This window comes from Scyliorhinus torazame, chromosome 11 (assembly GCF_047496885.1).
Source record: "Scyliorhinus torazame isolate Kashiwa2021f chromosome 11, sScyTor2.1, whole genome shotgun sequence".
Taxonomy (NCBI): Eukaryota; Metazoa; Chordata; class Chondrichthyes; order Carcharhiniformes; family Scyliorhinidae; genus Scyliorhinus; species Scyliorhinus torazame.
Genome location: NC_092717.1, coordinates 180012670 through 180035993, shown reverse-complemented (window position 1 = coordinate 180035993; position 23324 = coordinate 180012670). Strand labels below are relative to the sequence as shown.

The window sequence follows — 23324 nt, the reverse complement described above, 5'->3', positions numbered from 1 at the left end:
CAGGGAAAGGCAAAGGCTACATGTAGAATTTGACTTGTTGACTACGGGTAATGCAGAGGCACAATGGAGGAAGGCACAGGGTGTACAGTACGAATACGGGGAGAAGGCGAGCAGGTTGCTGGCCCGCCAACTATAGTAAACGGGGTTGTCTCTACTCCCCTTCTTGAACAAGGGGACAACATTTGCTATCCTCCAGTCTTCTGGCACTATTCCTGTAGACAAAGATGACTTAAAGATCAAAGCCAAAGGCTCAGCAATCTCCTCCCTAGCTTCCCAGAGAGTCCTCGGATAAATCTCATCCGGCCCAGGGGACTTATCTATTTTCACACTTTCCAGAATTGCTAACACCTCCTCCTTATGAACCTCAAGCCCTTCTAGTCTAGTAGCCTGAATCTCAGCATTCTCCTCGACAACATTGTCTTTTTCCTGTGTGAATACTGACAAAAATATTCATTTAGCACCTTTCCTATCTCCTCGAACTCCAAGCACAACTTCCCACTACTGTCCTTGACTGGCCCTACTCTTACCCTAGTCATTCGTTTATTCATGACATATCTAGAGAAAGCTTTAGGGTTAGCCTTGATCCTACCTGCCAAGGACTTCTCATGTCCCCTCCTGGCTCTTCTTAGCTCTCTCTTTAGGTCCTTCCTAGCTAACTTGTAACTCTCGAGCGCCCTAACTGAACCTTCATGGCTCATCTTTACATAAGCCTCCTTCTTTCTCTTGACAAGTGTTTTGACTGCTTTAGTAAACCACGGTTCCCTTGCTCGACCACTTCCTCCCTGCCTGACAGGTACATACTTATCAAGGACACACGGTAGTTGTTCCTTGAACAAGCTCCACATTTCCATTGTGCCCATCCCCTGCAGTTTTCCTCTCCATCCGATGCATCCCAAGTCTTACCTCATCGCATCATAATTGCCTTTCCCCCAGATATAACTCTTGCCCTGCGGTATATACCTATCCGTTTCCATCACTAAAGTAAACTTAATCGAATTGTGGTCACTATCACCAAAGTACTCACCTACCTCCAAATCTAACACCTGTCCTGGTTCATTACCCAGTACCAAATCCAATATGGCCTTGCCTCTCGTTGTCCTATCTACATACTGTGTCAGGAAACCCTCCTGCACACATTGGACAAAAACAGACCCATCTAAAGTACTCGAACTATAGCATTTCCAGTCAATATTTGAAAAGTTAAAGTCCCCCATAACAACTACCCTGTTGCTTTCGCTCCTATCCAGAATCATCTTTGCAATCCTTTCCTCTACATCTCTGGAACTTTTCGGAGGCCTATAGAAAACCCCTAACAGGGTGACCTCTCCTTTCGTGTTTGTAACCTCAGCGCATACTACCTCAGTAGACGAGTCCTCATCAAACGTCCTTTCTGCCACCGTAATACTGTCCTTGACTAACAATGCCACCCCTCCCCCTCTTTTACCACCTTCCCCGAGCTTACTGAAATATCTAAACCCCGGCACCTGCAACAACCATTCCTGTCCCTGCTCTATCCATGTCTCCGAAATGGCCACAACATTGAAGTCCCAGGTACCAACCCATGCCGCAAGTTCACCCACCTTATTCCGGATGCTCCTGGCATTGAAGAAGACACACTTTAAACCACCTTCCTGCCTGCCGGTACACTCCTGCAACTTTGAAACCTTACTCATGACCTCACTACTCTCAACCTCCTGTATACTGGAGCTACAATTCAGGTTCCCAAGCCCCTGCTGAACTAGTTTAAACCCTCCCGAAGAGCATTAGCAAATTTCCCCCCCAGGATATTAGTACCCCTCTGGTCCAGGTGCAGACCATCCTGTTTGTAGAGGTCCCACCGATCCCAGAATGAGCCCCAATTATCCAGAAATCTGAAACCCTCCCTCCTGCACCATCCCTGTAGCCATGAGTTCAGCTCCTCTCTCTCCTTATTCCTCGTCTCGCTATCACGTGGCACGGGTAACAACCCAGAGATAATAACTCTGTTTGTCCTAGATCTAAGTTTCCACCCTAGCTCCCTGAATTCCTGCCTTACATCCCTATTCCTTTTCCTACCTATGTCGTTGGTACCTATGTGGACCACGACTTGGGGCTGCTCCCCCTCCCCTTTAAGGATCCCGAAAACACGATCTGAGACATCACGCACCCTGGCACCTGGGAGGCAACACACCAACCGCGACTCTCGTTCCCACAGAATCTCCTATCTATCCCCCTAACTATGGAGTCTCCAATGACGAATGCTCTACTCCTCTCCCCCGTCCCTTCTGAGCAACAGCGACAGACACTGTGCCAGAGACCTGTACCCCATGGCTTACCCCTGGTAAGTCCCCCCCCCCCCCCCCAACAGTATCCAAAGCGGTATACTTGTTACTAAGGGGACTGGCCACAGGGGATCCCTGTACTGACCGCTTCCTCCCAGCCCCTCTCACCGTCACCCATCTATCTTTATTCTTCGGAGTAACTACATCCCTGAAGCTTCTATCTATGACCACCCCTGCCTCCCGAATGATCCGAAGTTCATCAAGCTCCAGTTCCCTAACACGGTTTCTGAGGAGCTGGAGATGTGTGCACTTCCCACAGATGAAATCAGCAGGGATACTGACGGCGTCCCTCACCTCAAAGATTCTGCAGGAGGAACATTGCACTACGTTCCCTGCCATCCCCTCTAGATAAAAAAAGAAAAAGAAAGAGCTCACCTGTTATTCACTCCCCTTCTCAGCAAGCACTCACTCAGCAACCTCGGTGCCCTGCACGATAACACCTGAGGGAAAATAAAAGAAAAACTACATACCAGTCACCAGCCAGTCCCTTACCTGCAGGCTGTGACATCACGGTTCAACGTCTTTCAACTTCTACCTGCCCTAGAGTCTTCCTCTTGATCTTAACAGCGGTTGTTTTTTATGGTTAGAGGAGGGGGTAGGGAGGGAAACACTGAAGAAGTGTTTCGGGTTTAAGTGTAACTTGACAACAGCTCCTCCACAAACCACCTTCAAGTTAGGTTGAGTACACGGACGTATGCAAATTTCCCCCGCAACAGCTCCGCTCTACTGCCCTCTGCTGGATGCTTGTCTTCACTTGAACAGCTAGGGTCTCTTGCTGAGGTACACCTTCAAGTTAGGGTGAGCACACTGACGTATGCAAATTTCCCCGCAACAGCCAATCAGCAGCTCCGCTCTACTGCCCTCTGCTGGATGCTTGTCTTCACTTGAACAGCTAGGGTCTCTTGCTGAGGTACACCTTCAAGTTAGGGTGAGCACACGGACATATGCAAAATTCCTCCGCAACAGCCAATCAGCAGCTCCGCTCTACTGCCCTCTACTGGATGCTTGTCTTCACTTGAACAGCTAGGGTCTCTTGCGGAGGTACACGTTGAAGTAAGGGTGAGCACACGGACGTATGCAAGTTTCCCCCGCAACAACCAATCAGCAGCTCTGCTCTACTGCCCTCTGCGTGATATTTTATCATGTTAGAGTATTTTAAGAAATAGGTGTTTATAAAAATATCTGTAGTGGATGTACCTTTAAGAAATGGGTGTTTATCTGTGATGTCAGAGTGTGGGTGGAGCTTGGCTGTCTGTCTGTTTTTACTTTCGCTTTAGGCTGTTTGCTACAGGGTTTGTATAGTTTTGTTTTCGATTTGGAAAAGCTGCAATCACAGCAGGATGTGTATGAATCTTTGCAAGCTTATGAATGTTCATTTGGTGATTTCAAAGTGGTAACTGTTCTCAGTAGTAAAGTTAAACCTGATGTCTTTCTGCAAAAAGGGTTCTTTTTCTCTTATGGATGTTGCAAGGAAAGATTAAGAGTTACTTAGAGAGTACTGTATTCTTTGGGAGATTTATTGGTGTTGATAGTTGTTAAGATGTTTACTGAGGGTTTATAAAGTGTTAACTGGTTTCATAAATAAACAGTGTTTTAATTTAAAAGCACTGTAGATTTCTGTTACATCACACCTGCAGAGTAGGGTCGTGGGCTCCCCATAGCCACAATCTATTCAAAGTTGTGGGTCAGGTGAACTCCATGATACACTTTGGGGCTCTCTAAACCCTGGCCCATAACATTTTTTAAGGCAGAGGTGGATACGTTCTTGGCTGACAAGAGAGTGATAGCTTGTCTTGGGTAGGCTGAATGTGGAGACCACAATCAGATCAGGCATGATCTTTTTGAACAGTATCGTCTTGCATCATTGACTTTGTCAATGTCTATGTATGTGTTTCTGGAACGCACCTCTTCATTCACCTGAGGAAGGAGCAGCGCTCCGAAAGCTAGTGTTTGAAACAAACCTGTTGGACTTTAACCTGGTGTTGTAAGACATCTTACTGTGCTCACCCCAGTACAACACCGGCATCTCCACATTATTCAATAGATGGTGGAGCAGGCTCAAGGACTCAAATGATGTACTCCTGCTTGTAATTCACATGTTTCTATGATTGTTAAATTCAATAATAGTATATGATGGAAGAATAATGCAGCAGCTTATCTTTTACCTTCACTAAGTTTATTCTACATACAGCACAGTAGAGATTCAAACTCCTTGGTTTCTTCCACTCGAACTGTTCCAGCATGTCCATTTTATACTCTTTGCATTGAGCCAATAACCATCGCCTGCTTAATAATGTAACTGCCAAAGCATGCACTGGCTGGTCCATTGACAAGCTCGTTCAAAACCCGTGGTACCTTGTGGCTTTATCACTGATTAAATGTATTAAATCTCAAACTGTGTCTACTTTAAACAAGAGGTTATTAGTCCCTAACCAAAACTTACAAAAACCAAGGACCATTATTACACATGCTATACTTGCATTAGTAGTGAGTCTTCAATTTTTACCCCAGAGTTACCAGTACTTTATAACTTGGTGCAAGTGATCAAGCAGCTGATACGGGCAAAGGCATTTAAGACATGCCCACAGAGCAGAGTCTGCATGGTGAAGGACAGGGCGGTGACCGTCCATACCCACACTGGTGGTTCCCTTTAGCACTTGCATACAAGACAACCCCTGCTTTTGGAGGGATTTTAAAAGGCTTCAAAGGTCGACTTAAACACAACATCTGCAGTATTTGGATTTCCAAAGGCATTTCCTAAGTTCCCCACAGAGTAACTGCACAGACGAAGAGCTCATGGTGTTGGGGCTGATATATTAGCACAGATGAAGGATGACTAACTGGAAACAGAGTCGGAATAAATGGGTCAATTTCAGGTTGACAAACTATAATGAGTGGAGTGCTACAGGGTCAGTACTGGGGCCTCAAGCAATTTGCAGTAAAGACGGCTGAAGGGACTGACTGCATTGCAGTGCCAGAAATTTGGGTCTGGTTTAGCACACTGGGCTAAATAGCTGGCTTTTAAAGCAGACCAAGGCAGGCCAGCAGCACAGTTCAATTCCCGCACCAGCTTCCCCAAACAGGTGCCGGAATGTGGCGACTAGGGGCTTTTCACAGTAACTTCATTTGAAGCCTACTTGTGACAATAAGCGATTTTCATTTATTCTTTTCAAATAGGTAAGAAGGCAAGTTATGAAGAAGGGGTTAAGTCAGTGGGCTAAAATTTGGCAAATAGAAAATAATGTGGGAAAATGTGAGGCTGTTCACTTTGGCAGGAAGACTAAAAACCGGAAATATTATTTAAAAGGAGTGAGACTGTAGAAAGCTGTGGTCCAGAGGGATCTGGATGACCTTGTCCGTGATTCACAAAGTTAGCACTCAGGTACAGCCACTAATAAAGGCAGAAAATGGGACGTTAGGTTTTATTGCAAGGCAAATGGAGTATAAAAGTTGCAAGGATTGCTACAACTGTCGAGGGCATGGATGCGACTGAAACGAGAGTACGGTCTCCGTACATCGAGAGGGATATACTTGCATTGGAAACAGTTCAAAGAAGGTTCACTAGGCTGATTCCTGGGATGAAGAGGTTGTCTCAAGTATTGAGCAGGTTTGGGTCTATAATCATTAGAGTTTAGAAGAATGAGTTTGGATCTTATTGAATGATTGAAGATTCTTTTTTTAAGTAAATTTAGAGTACCCAATTCTTTTTTTTTCCCAATTAAGGGGCAATTTAGCATGGCCAATCCACCTACCTTGCACATCTTTGGGTTGTGCGGGTGAAACCCACGCCAGACATCGGGAGAATGTGCAAACTCCACACGGACAGTGACCCAGGGCCGGGATCGAGCCCGGGTCCTCGGTGCTGTGAGGCAGCAGTGCTAACCACTGCGCCACCATGCCGCCCCTGAATGGTTTAAGATTCTGAGGCGGCTTTACAGGGCAGATGCTGAGAGGGTTTTCTCCTTTGTGGGAGAGACCAGCTCTATTGGACAGTGTCTTAAATGGGAGACATTGTATTTTAAAATTCTAGGAGGTCATAGTTTTAGTATAAGGGGTAGCAGGTTTAAGACAGAGATGAGCAAAAATTACTCTGAGATTCGTAAATCTGTGGAACTCACTACCCCAGAGTGCAGTGGATGCTGGGCCAGAGTAAACTTTGAGGAGATAGACAGATTTTTAATTCGTAATGGACTGAAGGGTTATGGAGAATGGGCAGGAAAGTGGAGTTGAGGCCGAGAGGAGATCAGCCATGATCCTTTTGAATGGCGGAGCAGGCTCGAGGGGCTGAAGTGCTTAATCCTGCTCCTGGTTCTTATGCTCTAATCAGGAGGAATGTCTTCTCCCACAGTGTTGTTAATCTCTGGAACAGTCTTCCACAAAGAGCACTGGAGGCTGGGGATCACTGAATATATTCAAGACTGAGTTGGACAGATTTTTGATCGACAAGGAAGTCGAGGGTTACGGGGACAGGCAGGGAAGTGGAGTTAAGGCTCGAGTCAGATCAGGCATTATATCTTGGATTATTATGAAGTGCAGTTCAGGGGCTCGGAACTCCCCAAGGTGTGTCCACCATCTGCAAGGCACAAAGAGTACTCTCCACTTGTCTGAATGAGTGCAGATCCAGCTCAAGAAGCTCAATACCATGCAGGACAAAGCAGCCTTTCCATCACCTTAAATATCCACTTGCACATGATGACTGCAGTGTGTACCATTCTACAAGATGCACTGAAGCAACAAGTCTTTGCCAACACCTTCTGAAACCCACAATATTTGTCTCCCAAGGGCAGATAGTGCACCACCACATGCAGATTTCCTTGCCAAGTCTCACACCATCCCGCCTGGGAAAAATATTGTCGCTCCTTTGTTATTGCTGGATCAAAATCCTGGATTTTCCCACCCTACCGTAATAGAACTTGAAGAATACCCTTCAGCACAGGACTGCAGGAGTTCAAGAAGACAGTCACCATCCATCACCTTCTCAAGGGAAATTAGAGATGGGCAATAAACTCAAGTGACACCCCCATGACTGAATGATACAATATTATACATGGTAGACTGGATATTCTCTAATCCTTTGGATAATATGAATTACAGAAGAGGACAGTATTATACGGAATGAGAACTCAATGCTTAGAATGAACAAGTACACCAGCGATTTACAATGAATCGCGTGTATCATCTCAGGAATATCTTGCCACTCATGATTGAAGCTCAGTTAGAAATAACACTTAGGGTGGAGGGGATCACAGGATATGGGGGGAAAGCAGGATTAGGCTATTGAGTTAGATGATCAGAATGAATGGCTCAAAGGGCCGAATGGTCTCCTCCCGCTCCTATTTTTTATGTTTCTATGAAGCTATTTTTTTTTTTACAATCTCCACAAAATTCTTTCTACATAAAAGCAATTCACTGAAAGGATTTAAGACATGAACATTATAAGCAGCCATATAAATGCAAGTATATAATTGAGTAAATGGGATTTGAAGCGGTGCAATTATATGTTCTATTTAATATGATTCCCCTTATTTACAAGATTCCTGAATGTTGTTTTATTAGGGGACAAAAGCTGAAATGCTTATCAGATGAACGTGTACTATAGTCTGGATAAACTTACCTCAGCGAATAAGATTTTGATAATTTCTGAAATACTTTGTATCCACCTGCAGAAAGAACATTTTCAGTGAACTGCACTCATAAATACCACAATATCACATGGGAGCAAAATTGCAATACGAGTTCTGCTGGTAAATAAAGCATTATACTGCTGTGTCCTTCTCATATTGCAAATAGTAGCTGAATGGAAGTGCACCAAGTTTAGTAAATTCAAATGAAAAGTTAGCACATCCACGGTGACAATGTAAACAATCCACTGACATTAAAGAGTAGGAAACCGTTAATTATTATTTCAAATATAACATGCGTATCATGTTCACAGCTGAACTTTCAGTTAACCATCCAAATAGCGTTGCAATGTACCACACGTGCAAGTTACCAACAGACAATCTAATCCTGTGGAGCACTGAGGTAGTGCTTCATCAGCGGTTCTGTCCTTCACATTAATGATCAAGATTCCACAATTTGGAAAAAGAGGTTTTCCTTGAAATTCTGGTCAGTATTTTGCCTCATCAGCTGTAATAGATATAAAAACAAAGCCATTGTGTGCAAAGAGCTTTGAGAAAGGCGAGAGATCCATAGTATCCTTACAGTGCGGTAGAAGGCCATTCAGCCCATCAACTCTGCACAGATCCTCCGAAGGAGCACGCTACCTCGGCCCACTCCTTGCCCTATTCCCGTAAACCCGCGCATTAATCTTGGCCAACCTGCCTAATGTGCACATCTTTGGACTCTGGGAGGAAACCGGAGCACCTGAAGAAAACCCACACAGACATAGGGAGAATGTGCAAACTCCACACAGTCACCAAAGGCTGGGATTGAACCCGGTCCCTGGCACTGTGAGGCAGCAGTGCTAATTACTTAGCTGCCCATGTGATGGGTACTGTATAAATCCCAGACTGTACGTTTACACAAGATGTTTGGATCATATCCATTATAGGTGTCAAACGTCACACTTAAGCAAGCATTATAAACTAAGATCTTAGCTCCCGAGATAGTCAGTGTGTACCAGTATTGCTTTTGTGGCACTGACCCAGACTTGGTAGCTCCCTCTGGTTTGCAAACAGCATAGAGGGCAAAGGGTGAAAACTGCTTGTGTTCCACTAGAATTTATTAGCACAACATTTTCTATGGTCCCACTCCTAATCAATATTCTTCTTTTTTTTCACTCTCTCTACAATGTTCCTGAATGATTTCAAAATCAGGACACAAATACAATGACTTAAATTTGCTAAACAGGGTGGGTCAGTGTTGCAAGGAACAGGAAGGGAGTGACCAAATACGTGCTATTCACACAGCTTGGAGGACTTGGCTGACAAAGTGGCAGAGATTTTTGAATTTTGATTAATTCAAGACACTGAAATTGAAGGAGAATAAGCAGTAGGGATATAAAGTAGACAGTTAAAAAAAAAGCTGACATATGTGTGTGGAGTTTGCATTTTCTCCCTGTGTCTGCGTTGGGTTTCCTCCGGATGCTCCAAGTTCTCCCACAGTCCAAAGATGTGCAGGTTGGTGGATTGACCATGCTAAATTGTCCCTTGGCGTCCAAAAGGTTAGGTGGGGTTACTGGGTTAAGGGAATAGGGTTGGACTTGGGCCAAGGTAGGGTCCTCTTTCCAAGAGTCGGTGCAGACGTAATGGGCTGAATGATCTCCTTCTGCACGATGGAGATTCTCTGATTCCATGTTTGAGTAATTAAGCAGAGCAGTGGAACATATCATTCTGAGTGTAAAGGTGAACTTCTGTGGGGCAATGGCACATGCTCCTCCAGGATACTGGGGAAAATATTCAGCACCGTAATATGTGGATGCTTCATGGCTTTGGACAGGAGAGAGGAATGGAACTAAACTGTGATCCAAGGTAAAGTCTAAGCTATGAGGATACAGCAAAGAATCTGGCGATATTTCACCCTAAAAAAAACACAATTGAGGTTTCAAAAATTCTGAGGACTGTAAATAAACTAATCTGCATAATATTTAACAAGATCAGAAAGTGAGAGATTGGGGAGCATGAGATCAAATCAAGAGGGAAGATCAACAAATAAACTCCGCGCCCAGGTTCGATCCCGGCTCTGGGTCAATGTCCGTGTGGAGTTTGCACATTCTCCCCTTGTCTGCTTGGGTTTCACGGCCACAACCCAAAGATGTGCAGGGTAGGTGGATTGGCGACGCTAAATTGCCCCTTAATTGAAAAAAAAAAATGAACTGTGTTCGCTAAATTTATTTTAAAAAAACAAATAAACTCTATGTATATAGAAGTTGCTGAATGTATGCAGTTCAGACAGGAAGACAGCAAAGGCAGATAGTGCCAGCAAAGGAGGAAACTGGCAAAAGAAAAGTAGGAAACACTCTCCTGAATTGTATTTTTTAGTTCTGTATCTTCCGGCACGGGATAAATTCTTACGTACTACTTTCACAAACCTGTGCAAATATAGCCAAAGTGGCACCATATTTCAAAACATGGATAAGCCAGTTTCTCCTGCCTGTACAAACATTGATTGCACTGACCAGAACAGCATTATCAGACCTAAGGTTGGTTTTGTTACTGGGAAGTAATTACAATAATTTCTCGGTCATACAACCTGCTCCTAGGTCACTGTATTACCTTTACCAATTATAATGGAGCTTGCACAATTATAGTGCAAAACTAAATCTATTCTTCATCTGCAAACTGGGGAAAAGTCTATTCAGAGGTGGCAACGGCCAGAGACAGGCTTTCCTCTCCCACAAGCCAGTGCGGCTTTTCTGAAAGAAAATGTTGTGTCTCAAACATCAAATCGTGTCACGACCAAACCCAGCTTAATTTTCTATCTTTACGAACTGACAATTACTGCCTCCATCATCTCAACCCAGCCCACTTAGAAACAACAGCACACCCCAACAGCCTCACCTGAATTCTATGATAGCTCTTTCCTCCCTTGCAATATCATCATTACCATCCCCCGCTCAAATGTTTTTCGGATTGAAATGCAGACAGAACGATTCCAAGTACGAAGAATTGAAATTGGCGTATTTTTTTCTTCTTGAGTTCACTGTGAACCTGATCCAGTCACAGTCAGATTTCTTGGCAAAGCGGCTGCACCTTTATCGGGTTTCACCGGGACCCTGTTTTGCAAGCAGTTGGCTGCAGGCCACTCACTATGTTGGTTGGATTTACTATTGATTTTATTTTAAATCAAGGTACTCGCTTTTTAAACCAAAAATGAGATCTTCAGAGACAGTTCTGTACGTAAAGGGAGACTTTGAATTTGACATCTATTGACTACATGGATGCACCTCAGTTGGCCAGTTCCCAGGACTAATCCACTTTATCAAAAAAGATCAAGGTAGATTGTCGAGCTACCAGCAAGTAGCTGTAGCAAATGAATATATCAATCCAGCCAGGGCTCCAGGTTTTGCTTGCAATTAGTCAAGAGTTACTTTGAGTTTTCAAATGCCAATGGATTTTTTTTTTGTTTCATTTCCTTCCTGCATTAACTCACGACAGCTCTGCAAAAAACAGCTGTTGAATAATGACCCTTAGCAAAGAGTAGAAATTGTGCAGCTCGGAACTTGGGCTTTATATTAACCTTGAAGCAATAAAAGGGAATCAGTGTCAGAGACTGGGTGTTGAAAAATTGTGTACATTGAATAAGTGCCTGGAATTTGAAGGTTCCCTTGAAGGTGCTGATTAAACATGATTTTGGAGTGACAATATTTCTTATTGAGACTGCGAATGCTGACAAATAATTTGATCATGGCCGCACAGGCACACACTCACTATTCTGGTGGATGCAAAAGATCCCATGGCAATATTTCCAAGTTCAGCATGGGAATTCTTCCCCGTATCCTGCTCAGTATTTATCCCTCAACCGACAGCATTAAAACAGGCTGTCTAATCCTCATCGCAATGCTGTTTTTGGGATCTTGCTGCGTACAATTTGGCGGCTGCATTTCTCATGTGACAAATAACAGCTTCACAAGTACCGTATTGCCTGTAAAGTGTTTCGGGACATCTTTGAAATGATGCTGTACAACTGAAAGCCTTCCTTTCTGATTCTTTGGCAGGGATCACGGTCCAACAAGGGCAATTTTTCCAACCCTCGGTGCAAAAGCCAAGTGTGCAGCTCTTCGGCCATCTTGGCTGAGATCATTGACTGGATTTATAGCAAGACGCTTCCCAGTTTCATCAGCTCAGCATCACAATATGTGGCATGTTTAACCTGAGGTATTAACGCAATGCAATTCAACCAGCCGTAAAGTGTATGACATTATAAAAGACCCTAAACCTTGTTTTCCAAATTGGATAAGGATTCCTACCAAGCAGAAGAAATTGTACAGCCCAGGAGTTGGGTTGTATATTACTGGTGAGGCAATAAAAGGATATGAGTAGCAGACTTGATGCTGCAAAATTGCGTGTGTCGAATGAGAGTTTGAAATCTGAAGATTTCCTTGAATGTGCTGATAAAACACGATTTGGGGGGGGGGAGAAAGAGTTCCTGCTGGAACTCGACTTTTCTTGTAATAAAGGCAGAAGATGTGCAGGTTAGGTGTATTGGCAATGCTAAAATTGCCCCTTAATGTCCAAATATGTGGTTACATAGAACATACAATGCAGAAGGAAGCCATTCAGCCCATCAAGTCTGCACCGACCCACTTAAGCCCTCACTTCCACCCTATCCCCATAACCCACTAACCCCTCCTAACCTTTTTTTTGAACACTAAAGGCAATTTAGCATGGCCAATCCACCTAATCTGCATGTCTTTGGACCGTGGGAGGAAACCGGAGCACCCGGAGGAAACCCATGTAGGCACGGAGAGAAGGTGCAGACTCCGCAAAGACAGTGACCCAGCGGGGAATCGAACCTGGGACCCTGGCGCTGTGAAGCCACAGTGCTAGCCACATGTGCTACAGTGCTGGTTAGGTGAGGTTACGGGGATAGGATGGGAAAGTGGGCCTGGATGGGGTGCTCTTTCAGAGGGTTAGTGTGGATTGATGAGCTGAATGGCCTCTTTCTGCACGGTAGGGATTCTATGTTTGCAAAAGCAACCATTGAGAACTTCCTTCTTTACTTGCTTCCCCCAGGAAAAAAAAGGCTTGTTCCTCACTTCTGTGTAGCTCCTGCTGCCTAATACACAGGAACGCTTTTATCGGGTTTATGCCTCCGTGAAGAGGTCGGCGACCTTTTGCTACATTAAACATACTATAGAAGTGAAAGTTGTTGAAGAATTAAAAACTCATAGCTGCCCTCACATGTTCAATGCTTCTGTCCAGCTACGGAGGGTAAAGAATGGCTTTGAAAGTACGAGAACTGCCATTAGGAAAGAAAATAAACCTTCTATTCCATCTTCAATAAAAAAAAAATCAATATTCTTTCAGAGGACTAAAGACGTGCCTTTCCCCTCTGGCACCTCATTCAAGGCAAACCCAGAACAATGGAATGAAAGACTCCTTTTGTGGTTGTAAAGGTTTGATGTAAAATAAGTTGGCAGTTTCGAGTTGACACAGAATTGCCCGTCTCACACAGGATGGCAGTTGTTAGATGCTCCTGAACAGGCTTCCCTCAGATAAGGATCTAGAATCCATTGTTAAGGATGACATTTCTAAATTCTTGGAAGTGCAGGGTCGGATTAGGACAAGTCAGCATGGATTTAGTAAGGGGAGGTCGTGCTTTTTCGGAATGGCAACCGGTGACGAGTGGTGTCCCGCAGGGTTCAGTATTGGGGCCACAGCTGTTCTCTTTATCTAGATGAAGGGACTGGGGGCATTCTGGCTAAGTTTGCCGATGATACAAAGATAGGTGGAGGGGCAGGTAGTATGGAGGAGGTGGGGAGGCTGCAGAAATATTTAGACAGTTTAGGAGAGTGGTCCAAGAAATGGCTGATGAAATTCAACGTGGGCAAGTGCGAGGTCTTGCACTTTGGAAAAAAGAATAGAGGAATGGACTATTTTCTAAACGGTGACAAAATTCATAATACTAAAGTGCAAAGGGACTTGGGAGTCCTAGTCCAGGATTCTCTAAAGGTAAACTTGCAGGTTGAGTCCGTAATTAAGAAAGCAAATGCAATGTTGTCATTTATCTCAAGAGGCTTGGAATATAAAAGCAGGGATGTACTTCTGAAGCTTTATAAAGCATTAGTTAGGCCCCATTTAGAATACTGTGAGCAATTTTGGGCCCCACACCTCAGGAAGGACATACTGGCACTGGAGCGGGTCCAGCGGAGATTCACACGGATGATCCCAGGAATGGTAGGCCTAACATACGATGAACGTCTGAGGATCCTGGGATTATATTCATTGGAGTTTAGGAGGTTGAGGGGAGATCTAATAGAAACTTGCAAGATAATGAATGGCTGAGATAGGATGGACGTAGGGAAGTTGTTTCCATTAGCAGGGGAGACTCGGACCCGGGGGCACAGCCTTAGAATAAAAGGGAGTCACTTTAGAACAGAGATGAGGAGAAATTTCTTCAGCCAGAGAGTGGTGGGTCTGTGGAATTCATTGCCACAGAGGGCGGTGGAGGCCGGGACGTTGAGTGTCTTTAAGACAGAAGTTGATAAATTCTTGATTTCTCGAGGAATTAAGGGCTATGGAGAGAGAGCGGGTAAATGGAGTTGAAATCAGCCATGGTGAAGTGGACTCGATGTGCCGAATGGCCTTACGTCCGCTCCTATGTCTTATGGTCTTATAGGATAGGGTTTGTGATATAACATTCCTTTAATAGGGTGTATGAGTCCTTCCTGTTTATTTTCTTTGTTCCCATTTCTTTTCTTTTATTATTTTGGTCTGTGGACCTGTACTTCGGATGTGCCTTTAAGCAGAAGACCCAAAGTTGAAACAGCTTGTCTGCCAGGATATTGTGTTCCAAGGTTTTGTATTTCAGAAAGGAGAAGACTGACTCTTTGGCACCACGTGGATCTTAGGAACCAGCTTTGGAGGGAGTTGATTTGATTGGTCAACTGGGTGAGTTGGCCAGGGACAGAGTTCTGCCTGACAGTGGTTAGAGATTGGTTCCTGCATGATGCTTTCGGAGAGAACTGGGAAGAAGTGTTTAGACCTTGGAAGTGAAAGGAACTCACTTCAGCAAGCAGGAGCGAGAGAAAGAACTGCTCCATTGTTCAAAAGTCAGTCAGTGCCTGGTACATCCTTTGCTGTAAACCTGAGATGATGCGGAGTCTGCAGAGAATGAAGACAACCTTGCATTGGAAAACAATCTTAAGCCCAGAAGAAAGAAGTACCAAAACAAAAGCCTGAACTTCAGAAAGACATTGTCTGGAAGTCATTCCTGTGCATAAAATATCCTTATCCTTCTGTTTTTATTTATATTTTATTTCCCTTTCCACCAGCCGGTTAGCCTGACTTTGGCTGCTGGTAAGATTTAGAGTAGGATGAGACGGCGGAGTACTTGGAAATGCATGGTAAAATAGGACTGAATCAGCACGGCTTCATCAATGGGAGGTCATGCCTGACAAATCTGTTAGAGGTCTTTGAGGAAGTGAGACACTATTTAGATTTCCAAAAGGCCTTTGACAAGTGGCTGTATAGGAGGCTGTTGAATAGGATAAGAGCCCATAGTATTAGGGGCAAGGTACTGGCACAGACAGAGGATTGGCTGACTGGCAGAAGGCAGAGAGTGGGGATAAAGGGGCCTTTTTCAAGATGGCAATCGGTGCGGGAGGTGTTCCGTAGGGGTCAGTGTTGGGATCACAGCTATTCACGATATACATTAATGATCTGGAAGAAGGAACTGAGGGCATTGTTAATAAGATTTCAGGTGATACAAAGATATGTAGAGGGACAGGATGTGTTGAGGAAGCAGGGAGGCTGCAGAAGTTCTTGGATAGATTCGGAGAATGTGCAAAGAAGTGGCAGATGCATTATAATGTGTAAAAGTGAGGTTATACACTTTGGTAGTAAGAATTGAAGCATAGACTATTTCCTAAATGGGAAAAGGCGGTGAAAATCAGAAGCACAAAGGGACTTCGGAGTCCTCGTTCAGGATTCTCTTAAGGTTAACATTCAGGTTCAGTTGGCAGTTAGGAAGGCAAAAGAAATGTTAGCATTCATGTTGAGGGGCCAGAATAAAGAGCAGGGATGCACTGCTGATGCTGTGCAAGTATCCGGTCAGACCACTTTCGGAATACTGGGAGCAGCTTTGGGCCCCGTATCTAAGGAAGGATGTGCTGACCTTGGAGAGGGTCCAGAGGAGTTTTCACAAGAATGATCCCTGGAATGAAGGAATTGTCATATGAGGAGCAGTCTCTACTAAATGGAGTTTAGAAGGATGAGGGGGGGGGGGGGGAATCTTATTGAAATGAACAGAATACTGAAGGGCCTAGATAGAGGGGCCACGGAGAGGATGTTTCCACTAGTAGAGAAACTAGAATCCAAGGGCACAGCTTCAGACTGAAGGGAGGATCCTTAAAAAAAAAATGGAGGCATTTCTTCAGCCAGAGGGTGGTGAATCTGTGGAATTCAATGCCACAGAAGGCTGTGGAGGCCAAGTCATTGAGTGTCTTTAAGACAGAGATAGATAGGTTCTTGATTAATAAGAGGATTAGGGATTATGGGGAGAAGGCAGGAGAATGGGGGTGAGAAACATCAGCCATGACTGAATGGCGGATCAGACTCGATGGGCTGAATGGCCTAATTCTGCTGCTATACCGTATGGCCATTGAATGGGCCCAAAAGGCTGTGTTCCACCCAGTAACAGGCAGTGATTGTATCTGATCCCACTAAAATAGTTTAGAGATCTAAGGAGCATTCAGTTTCGTTTTGGCAGCCAAGAGAGAAGACTCAGTGGTTTTTTCCCACTCCGTGTGTCACCAGAAACACTGGATGAAATCTTTTTTTAATATATTTGTTAATGGAACGTGGGCGTCGCAGGCTGTGCTAGCATTTCTTTCCCACCCCTAATTGCCCTTAAGGGAGCAGTTAAGAGTCAACCACATTGCTGTGGGTCTGGAGTCACATGTAGGCCAGACCAGGTAAGGATGGCAGATTTCCTTCCCTAAAGGAGATTCGTGAACCAGATGGCTTTTTCCCCGACAATCGTTTTATGGTCATCATCAGACTTTTCAATTCCAGATATTTTATTGAGTTTTAAATTCCATCACCTGCAATGGTGGGATCTGAACCCAGGTCCCCAGATCATCATCCTGGGTCTCTGGATTACCAGTCCAGCGATAATACCACAATGCCACCGCCTCCCCTTTACAGGAGGACCATTACAGGTTATGCAGGAAAGGTATAGAATCTGATAACTCTCTCCAGAAATATCCAACTAATTCTCACCTAAAAAACCACTGTGAGAACCAACTCTGCAGAAAAGCCTGATGTGAACAGACCAATTATTTCTTCAGGAAAGGCAGGGGGCTGGAAGCAAAGTTTCATTTGAAGCAAGGGGCTTCTCCAGGAGACGCAGTGAGTAATATTGCTAAACTGCAAGGAAGATCACTGTCGGCTGTAAACCAGAGACTTTTAACCCACAGGCATACTGTGAAGAAAGCAAGCTGTGAACCACCATTTGAAACAAGACTCTATCTTTCGATCTTCACTCTTACTCTTTTCACCCCATTCCCTCCACCCCCTCCCCACCCAGTATTTGTCTGCCTTGTGTGTGTGTGGGTAGAAGGTGAGACAGTTAAAGGGGGTAGTAGGTTAGCTTGTTGTTAATCAATTGCATTTACTGCATATTTCATCATTATCCTGGCTGTGTTTCAACTTGCACACTTGGTGACTGTAATTATTGGTCAGCCAAGGGCCAAAGATTCTGGGAAATCTTAGAAGAATTATTGGTTAATTCACTTGTGTTGTGACTCTGGGATACGTGGGGCTGGAATTGACCGGGCCCTTGCCCAGGGTGGCGTAGCAAAAAGCAGACTCAGCAAATTATTAGGAAGGCAAATGGGATGCAGTCATTCACTGCAAGGGAAACGGAAATGAAAGTAGGGGTGTTTTGGTACAGTTGCATTGGGCAATGGTGAGTCCAGATCCAGAGTATTGTGCACACTTTTGGCCTCCTTATTTATGAAAGGACATAATTAGAAACAGCTCAGAGAATGTTCACATGACTGATTTCTGGAATAAGGGTAGTTATTCTGGGAGGGGCGATTGCACAGGTCGGGCCATTTTCCATTGAAGTTTAAAAAAAATGGGGGGCGATTTAAAAAAAAACATGCATGGGATCGGGTCACTGGCCAGACCAGCATTTATTGCCCTTCTCTAATTTCCCTTGACAAGGTGGTGTTTGAGTTACCTTCTTGAACTGTTGCAGTCTGTGTGTTGTAGGGACACACCCAGAGGTATTAAGAAGAGAGTTCCAGTATCTTGACAGTGAAGGAACGGCAATACAGTCCAAGTCAGGGCAAGTGTGGCTCGGAGGGGAGTATGAAGGTGCTGGTGTTCCCATGTATCTGCTGTCCTTGTGCTTCTAGGTGGTAGAGGTTGAAGGTTTGGAAAGCTCTGTCGAAGGAGCCTTAGTGAGTTACTGCAGTGCATCTTGTAGATGTTAATCACAGCTGCCACTTTGCATCGGTGGTGGAGGTAGTGAATTTTGCAGGACGTGGATGGGGTGCCAATAAAACATCTGCTTTGTCCTGGATAGTGTCCAATCTCTCATGTGTTGTTGGAGCTCAAATAAACCAGGCAAGTGGCGAGTATTCCATCACACTCCTGACTTGTGTCTTGTAGATGGCTTTCGGGATTCGAGGCGAGTTACTGGCTGCCAAATTCCCAGCTCTCACCTACTCTTGGTGCCAAGTTTTCCTCCTGATTCCCATTGACTCTAGTTTTGCTAGGGCTCCTTGATGCCACACATGGTCAAATGCTGCCTTGATATCAAGGGCAGTCATTCTCACCTCACTAGTTCAGCTCTTTACTCCATGTTTGGACCAAGGCTGTAGTGAGGTCAGGAGCTTAAGTGGCCCTGGTAGAAGCCAGATTGAGGGTCAGTGAGCAGGTTGTTTCAGAGTAAGGGTGGCATGATAGCACTGATAACTTATTGAAACACACAAGATCCAAGGGTGGTTGCTGAAAGGATATTTTGCTTTGTGGGAGAGACTAAACTAGGAGAAACAGTTAAAAACAAGGAGCGGGATTCTCTGACCCTCCGCGCTGGAATCGTGCCCGGCGCGGGGGCGGAGAATAGCCGTTCACTCCGGAAATACGGCGCGACGGCACTTCCGCGATTCTCCGTGGTCGACACAGTGCCGGTCGGGGGCCTTTGGAACAGGCCCCCGCGGCAATTCTCCGCGGTCGACCGGCCGAACTCTCGCCGGCGTGGTTTACATGTGGTACCACTCGGCGGAAGCTGGGACCCGCGGCCGCGGTCCTGGTAGGGGGTATCTGACTCCGGCCGGGGGCCTCAGCGGTGGCCAGGCCCACGATTGGGGGCCACCGCGATCTGGGAGGGACCTGCTTTCCTCCGCACGGGCCTGCTGTGTGGCTCCACCATGCGCAGCCGCGCGGTCTGGCTAGCAGGGCCTCGCTGGCAGCCAGAGCTGCGGGGACGCACGCGGGGGTTCTGTTAGCCCCCTGGAAAACGAAGAATCACCCCGGACTGGGGACTTCAATCAATCTTTTTCTCTTCACATAGCTACAGAAACTTTTACAGTCAGTTTTTATGTTCCCCGTTAGCTTACTTTCAAATTGTATTTTCCCCTTCTTAATCTATCCCTTGATCCATCTTTGCTGGATGTTAAACTGTTCCCAATCCTCAGGTCTATGCTTTTCTTGCTAACTTGTACGCCTCTTGTTTGAATCTAATACTATCTCTAGTTCGCCTTGTAAGCCATGGTTTGGCCATGATTCCCTTTCTACTCTTGCGCCAAATAGGAATAAACAACCTTTAGAGTTCACCTAGGAAAGCACAAAGGAAATGGCTGAAGTCTGCTCCGGATATGCTCACTGCTCTCTCCTCCTGTAAACCTGATTGCAGTGAGATTGTGAGGGCCAAACAGGCTTCCCTTTTGCATTGAATGTAAGTGAGCGTGGCGAGGGCTGCGAATGTCGGCCGGCGTGTGTCCCGGAAAAGAGGTTGAAAAACACTGCTCTAGAGTGTGCTACACTACTTTGCCTGAACCACAAATCACAGTGTAAAAGCTCACAAAGTCTGTGGGAAAGCACAAGTGTAACGACTGACCTCAGGCTAATCCAGACTAAATCGGTTTTGAAAAACAAACCAGCAGGCAAATGTGGCACATTTACATTCTGTTTTACCCACTCATATCAACAGCAACTCTACACAATAGGATTTAAAGATAGAAGCAGCAATTACTTCCAAACGCATAAAAATTATAAACACTCACAAACACGAATGCACTTTAGCAATTACTGGTTCTGATGTAGTGGACAAAAGCTTAATGAGTTTGCATAGTGTTAACTAGTTTAATTTTAAAAGATTAATGGCTCTGCTAAAATACCGAGAGGAAGAATGTTGTACAAACACACCAACTATTTATCGAACATTGCAAACAGCAAATTCTGGGCTGCAGCAACTGTGTAATCCCCGCAAAAGATTTACTTAATCTATGCTACTGTAGGGTGGTGGTTATAGTATTAGCAACCAAATCCATCAAGGCGAATTGAATTCAATAGAGCTGCTAATTTTGTAGGATATCAGCGGCGAAAATAACATGATAAGCAAGTTTGCTGGATCATCATAAAAATCTAACTGGTTATTTAATGTCCTTCATGGAAGGGAACCACTACCCCCATCTCTGACTTCAGTTCAACACAGACTTTGTGCTTGATTCTCCATGCTCTCTGAAGTGGTCCAGCATGTCACTCAGTTTCACATCGCACAGGAGGTCATCATTTGGCCCACAGTAGCTGCGTCAGATCTTTGAGAATGCTACCAATTAGTCCCACGACCCTGCTCCTTCTCCATAATTGTTTCTTTCTCATGTATATATCAATAATTCCCTTATGAAATCTACTACCGCACCCTTTAGCACAGTGAGGGGCTGGTTTAGCATAGTGGGCTAATCAGCTGGTTTGTAATGCAGAACAAGGCCAGCAGCACGGGTTCAATTCCCGTAACAGCCTTCCTGGACAGGCGCCGGAATGTGGCGACTAGGGGCTTTTCACAGTACTTCATTGAAGCTTACTTGTGACAATACGCGATTATCAATTAAATTATTTCCACCACCCTTTCAGAAAGAGTGTGCGTTGAAAGAAAAATTGCTCATTTTCTCTCCTGAACTCTTTTGCCAATGATCTTAAATCTGTGTCCTCTGCTCCCTGGCTCTCCCGCTAGTGGAAACAGTTCTCCCTCAGCAGTTAGGCAAAACAAAAAGACAAATGATACAAAAGGCATCGCTCATCCTCCTCAGGATCACCATGATGAACAATATGCCAACAATGCTTACAACCCAAGAATAAATAAGCATCAAAGCAAAACAAAAGATTTAAATGCAACTTTAGATTGTGACCTTTCTCCTCCCTTCCCCCTTTTTTAAATGTTCCGTACACGCAAATTCCCCCTCTCTCTCATATCAGGCCATCAGTCATTTGTTCTTAAAGTTGATGCTTTTTGTTGCAGTTTCTGCAGTATGGATAATGGGGGGGAGAAGAGAGAGTTATTGTAGCAAATATGCAACAATACTGCAATGTTAATTCTAAACTCAGGTGGCAAAGTGACCCAGATTAATTTTGCTGGTGTGAGTTTCAACAGTAAGATTTTATGCTCGCTTTCAAAATAAAACATTCAAATAGATCTAGCACTTCAATATCATTGTTTATGCACCACGGTTATTTAAAATGTGCATCACTCATATTACAGGTTTAATTATATTGTTTAGTAATACTATGGTCTGATGTGTTGGGTGTTCTGGATCACATACAGGTCACCAACACTTGAAACAGTGCAACACTATTTTATTGAATCATTAACTGTTTAAACATGGGTTAATACGATACTAGCTTTAACTAAAGACTTCTGTCTTGTCCTAACCAGTCGATGCACTCAGCACATGGTGAATGTCTGTGTTGCAGGCTGTGAGCTCGGACCTCCTAGCTGGCTGCAACTCGAATGAGCGGGAACTCTGATGCTCGCTGTCTTTATAGTGCGTGTGCTCTCACTGGCTGATTTAGCACACTGGGCTAAATCGCTGGCTTTTAAAGCAGACCAAAGAAGGCCAGCAGCACGGTTCAATTCCCGTACCAGCCTCCCCGAACAGGCGCTGGAATGTGGCGACTAGGGGCTTTTCACAGTAACTTCATTGAAGCCTACTTGTGACAATAAGCAATTTTCATTTTCATTTCACTGGTGATTGGCTGCGGTGTTGTGTATGTTGATTGGTCCCACTGTGTGTCCATCAGTGTGTGTCTGCACCATGATATACTGGTGTATATTATGACATCCCCCCCTTTTATAAAAAATGTACCTACGTGGCAATAAATAGTGTTAAGTGAATGTTCCTGACTACGTGTGCGCAAAATATTTACAGGACTATGTACATAAAAACTAAGCTATTTACACGGGAAGGTGCCTGGTGCAGAAAAAAAGTGTGTCACAAGAATAACGAGATGAACACTATATACAAACCACTTGAACGATTAAACGGAAGAACAGAACAAATCAGAAAGTCTATAAGTCCACAAAGTTCACAAATTAAGTCTCCGAGGTGGGCGACGAATTCTGGTTGACCGCCTCAAGGGTGGGTCGGTAGGGCCGGCTGAGGAGCGGGCTGGACTGCGTCAGAGTGAGGAGGATGCAAAGTGACCAGAATCTCTGCATAGTCCAGGTCAAGGTCAACAGGAGGGCGTGGCAATGGTGGCGGATCATGTAGCGAGCGCGGAACAAGACAAAGGGCACGTCGTTTGCGGCGCAGAATGGAGCCATCCGGTAGACGAACCAGGAACGAGCAGGGAGCCACCTGCCGAAGAACCACAGCGGTTGCAGACCAGCCACCATCCGGAAGATGGATACGGACGTTGTCATCTGGAGTCAGCGCAGGGAGATCAGCTGCACGGGAGTCATGAGCCGCCTTGTGCTGTGCACGAGACAATTGCATTCGTTGAAGGACCGGAACGTGGTCGAGGTCTGGGACATGAATGGATGGCACCGTCGTCCTCAGGGTGCAATCTATGAGCAGCTGGGCTGGCGACAGGCCAGTGGACAGTGGGGCCGAGCAATAGGCCAGCAGGGCGAGGTAGAAATCGTACTCAGCATCGGCAGCCTTGCAGAGGCGCCATTTGACTATGTGGATGCACTTCTCCGCTTTGCCGTTGGATTGGGGTACAGTTGACTGGGTGTCACATGCACAAAGTTGTACCTCCTGGCAAAGTTGGACCATTCCTGGCTTGCGAAGCAGGGGCCATTGTCCGACATCACAGTGAGTGGGATGCCGTGTCGAGCAAAGGTGTCCTTACAGGCACAGATGACTGCAGACGATGTGATGTTGTGTAA

At 45.0% G+C, this 23324-nt stretch overlaps 1 protein-coding gene across 13 annotated transcripts in view; it reads right to left on the bottom strand.

The window, feature by feature from the left end:
• LOC140385689 (UDP-N-acetylglucosamine transporter TMEM241 homolog) overlaps window positions 1–23324 on the bottom strand; it is a 223339-nt gene that overhangs the window by 149682 nt on the left and 50333 nt on the right. For all 13 annotated transcript variants that reach the window (XR_011933422.1, XR_011933423.1, XR_011933424.1 and 10 more), the window contains one exon: window positions 7936–7981. Coding sequence is in view for 9 of the 13 variants with exons in the window: in XM_072468096.1 (XP_072324197.1) it covers window positions 7936–7981 (46 nt within the window). In the remaining 4 variants the exon portion in view is untranslated. The remainder of the gene's footprint in view (window positions 1–7935; window positions 7982–23324) is intronic.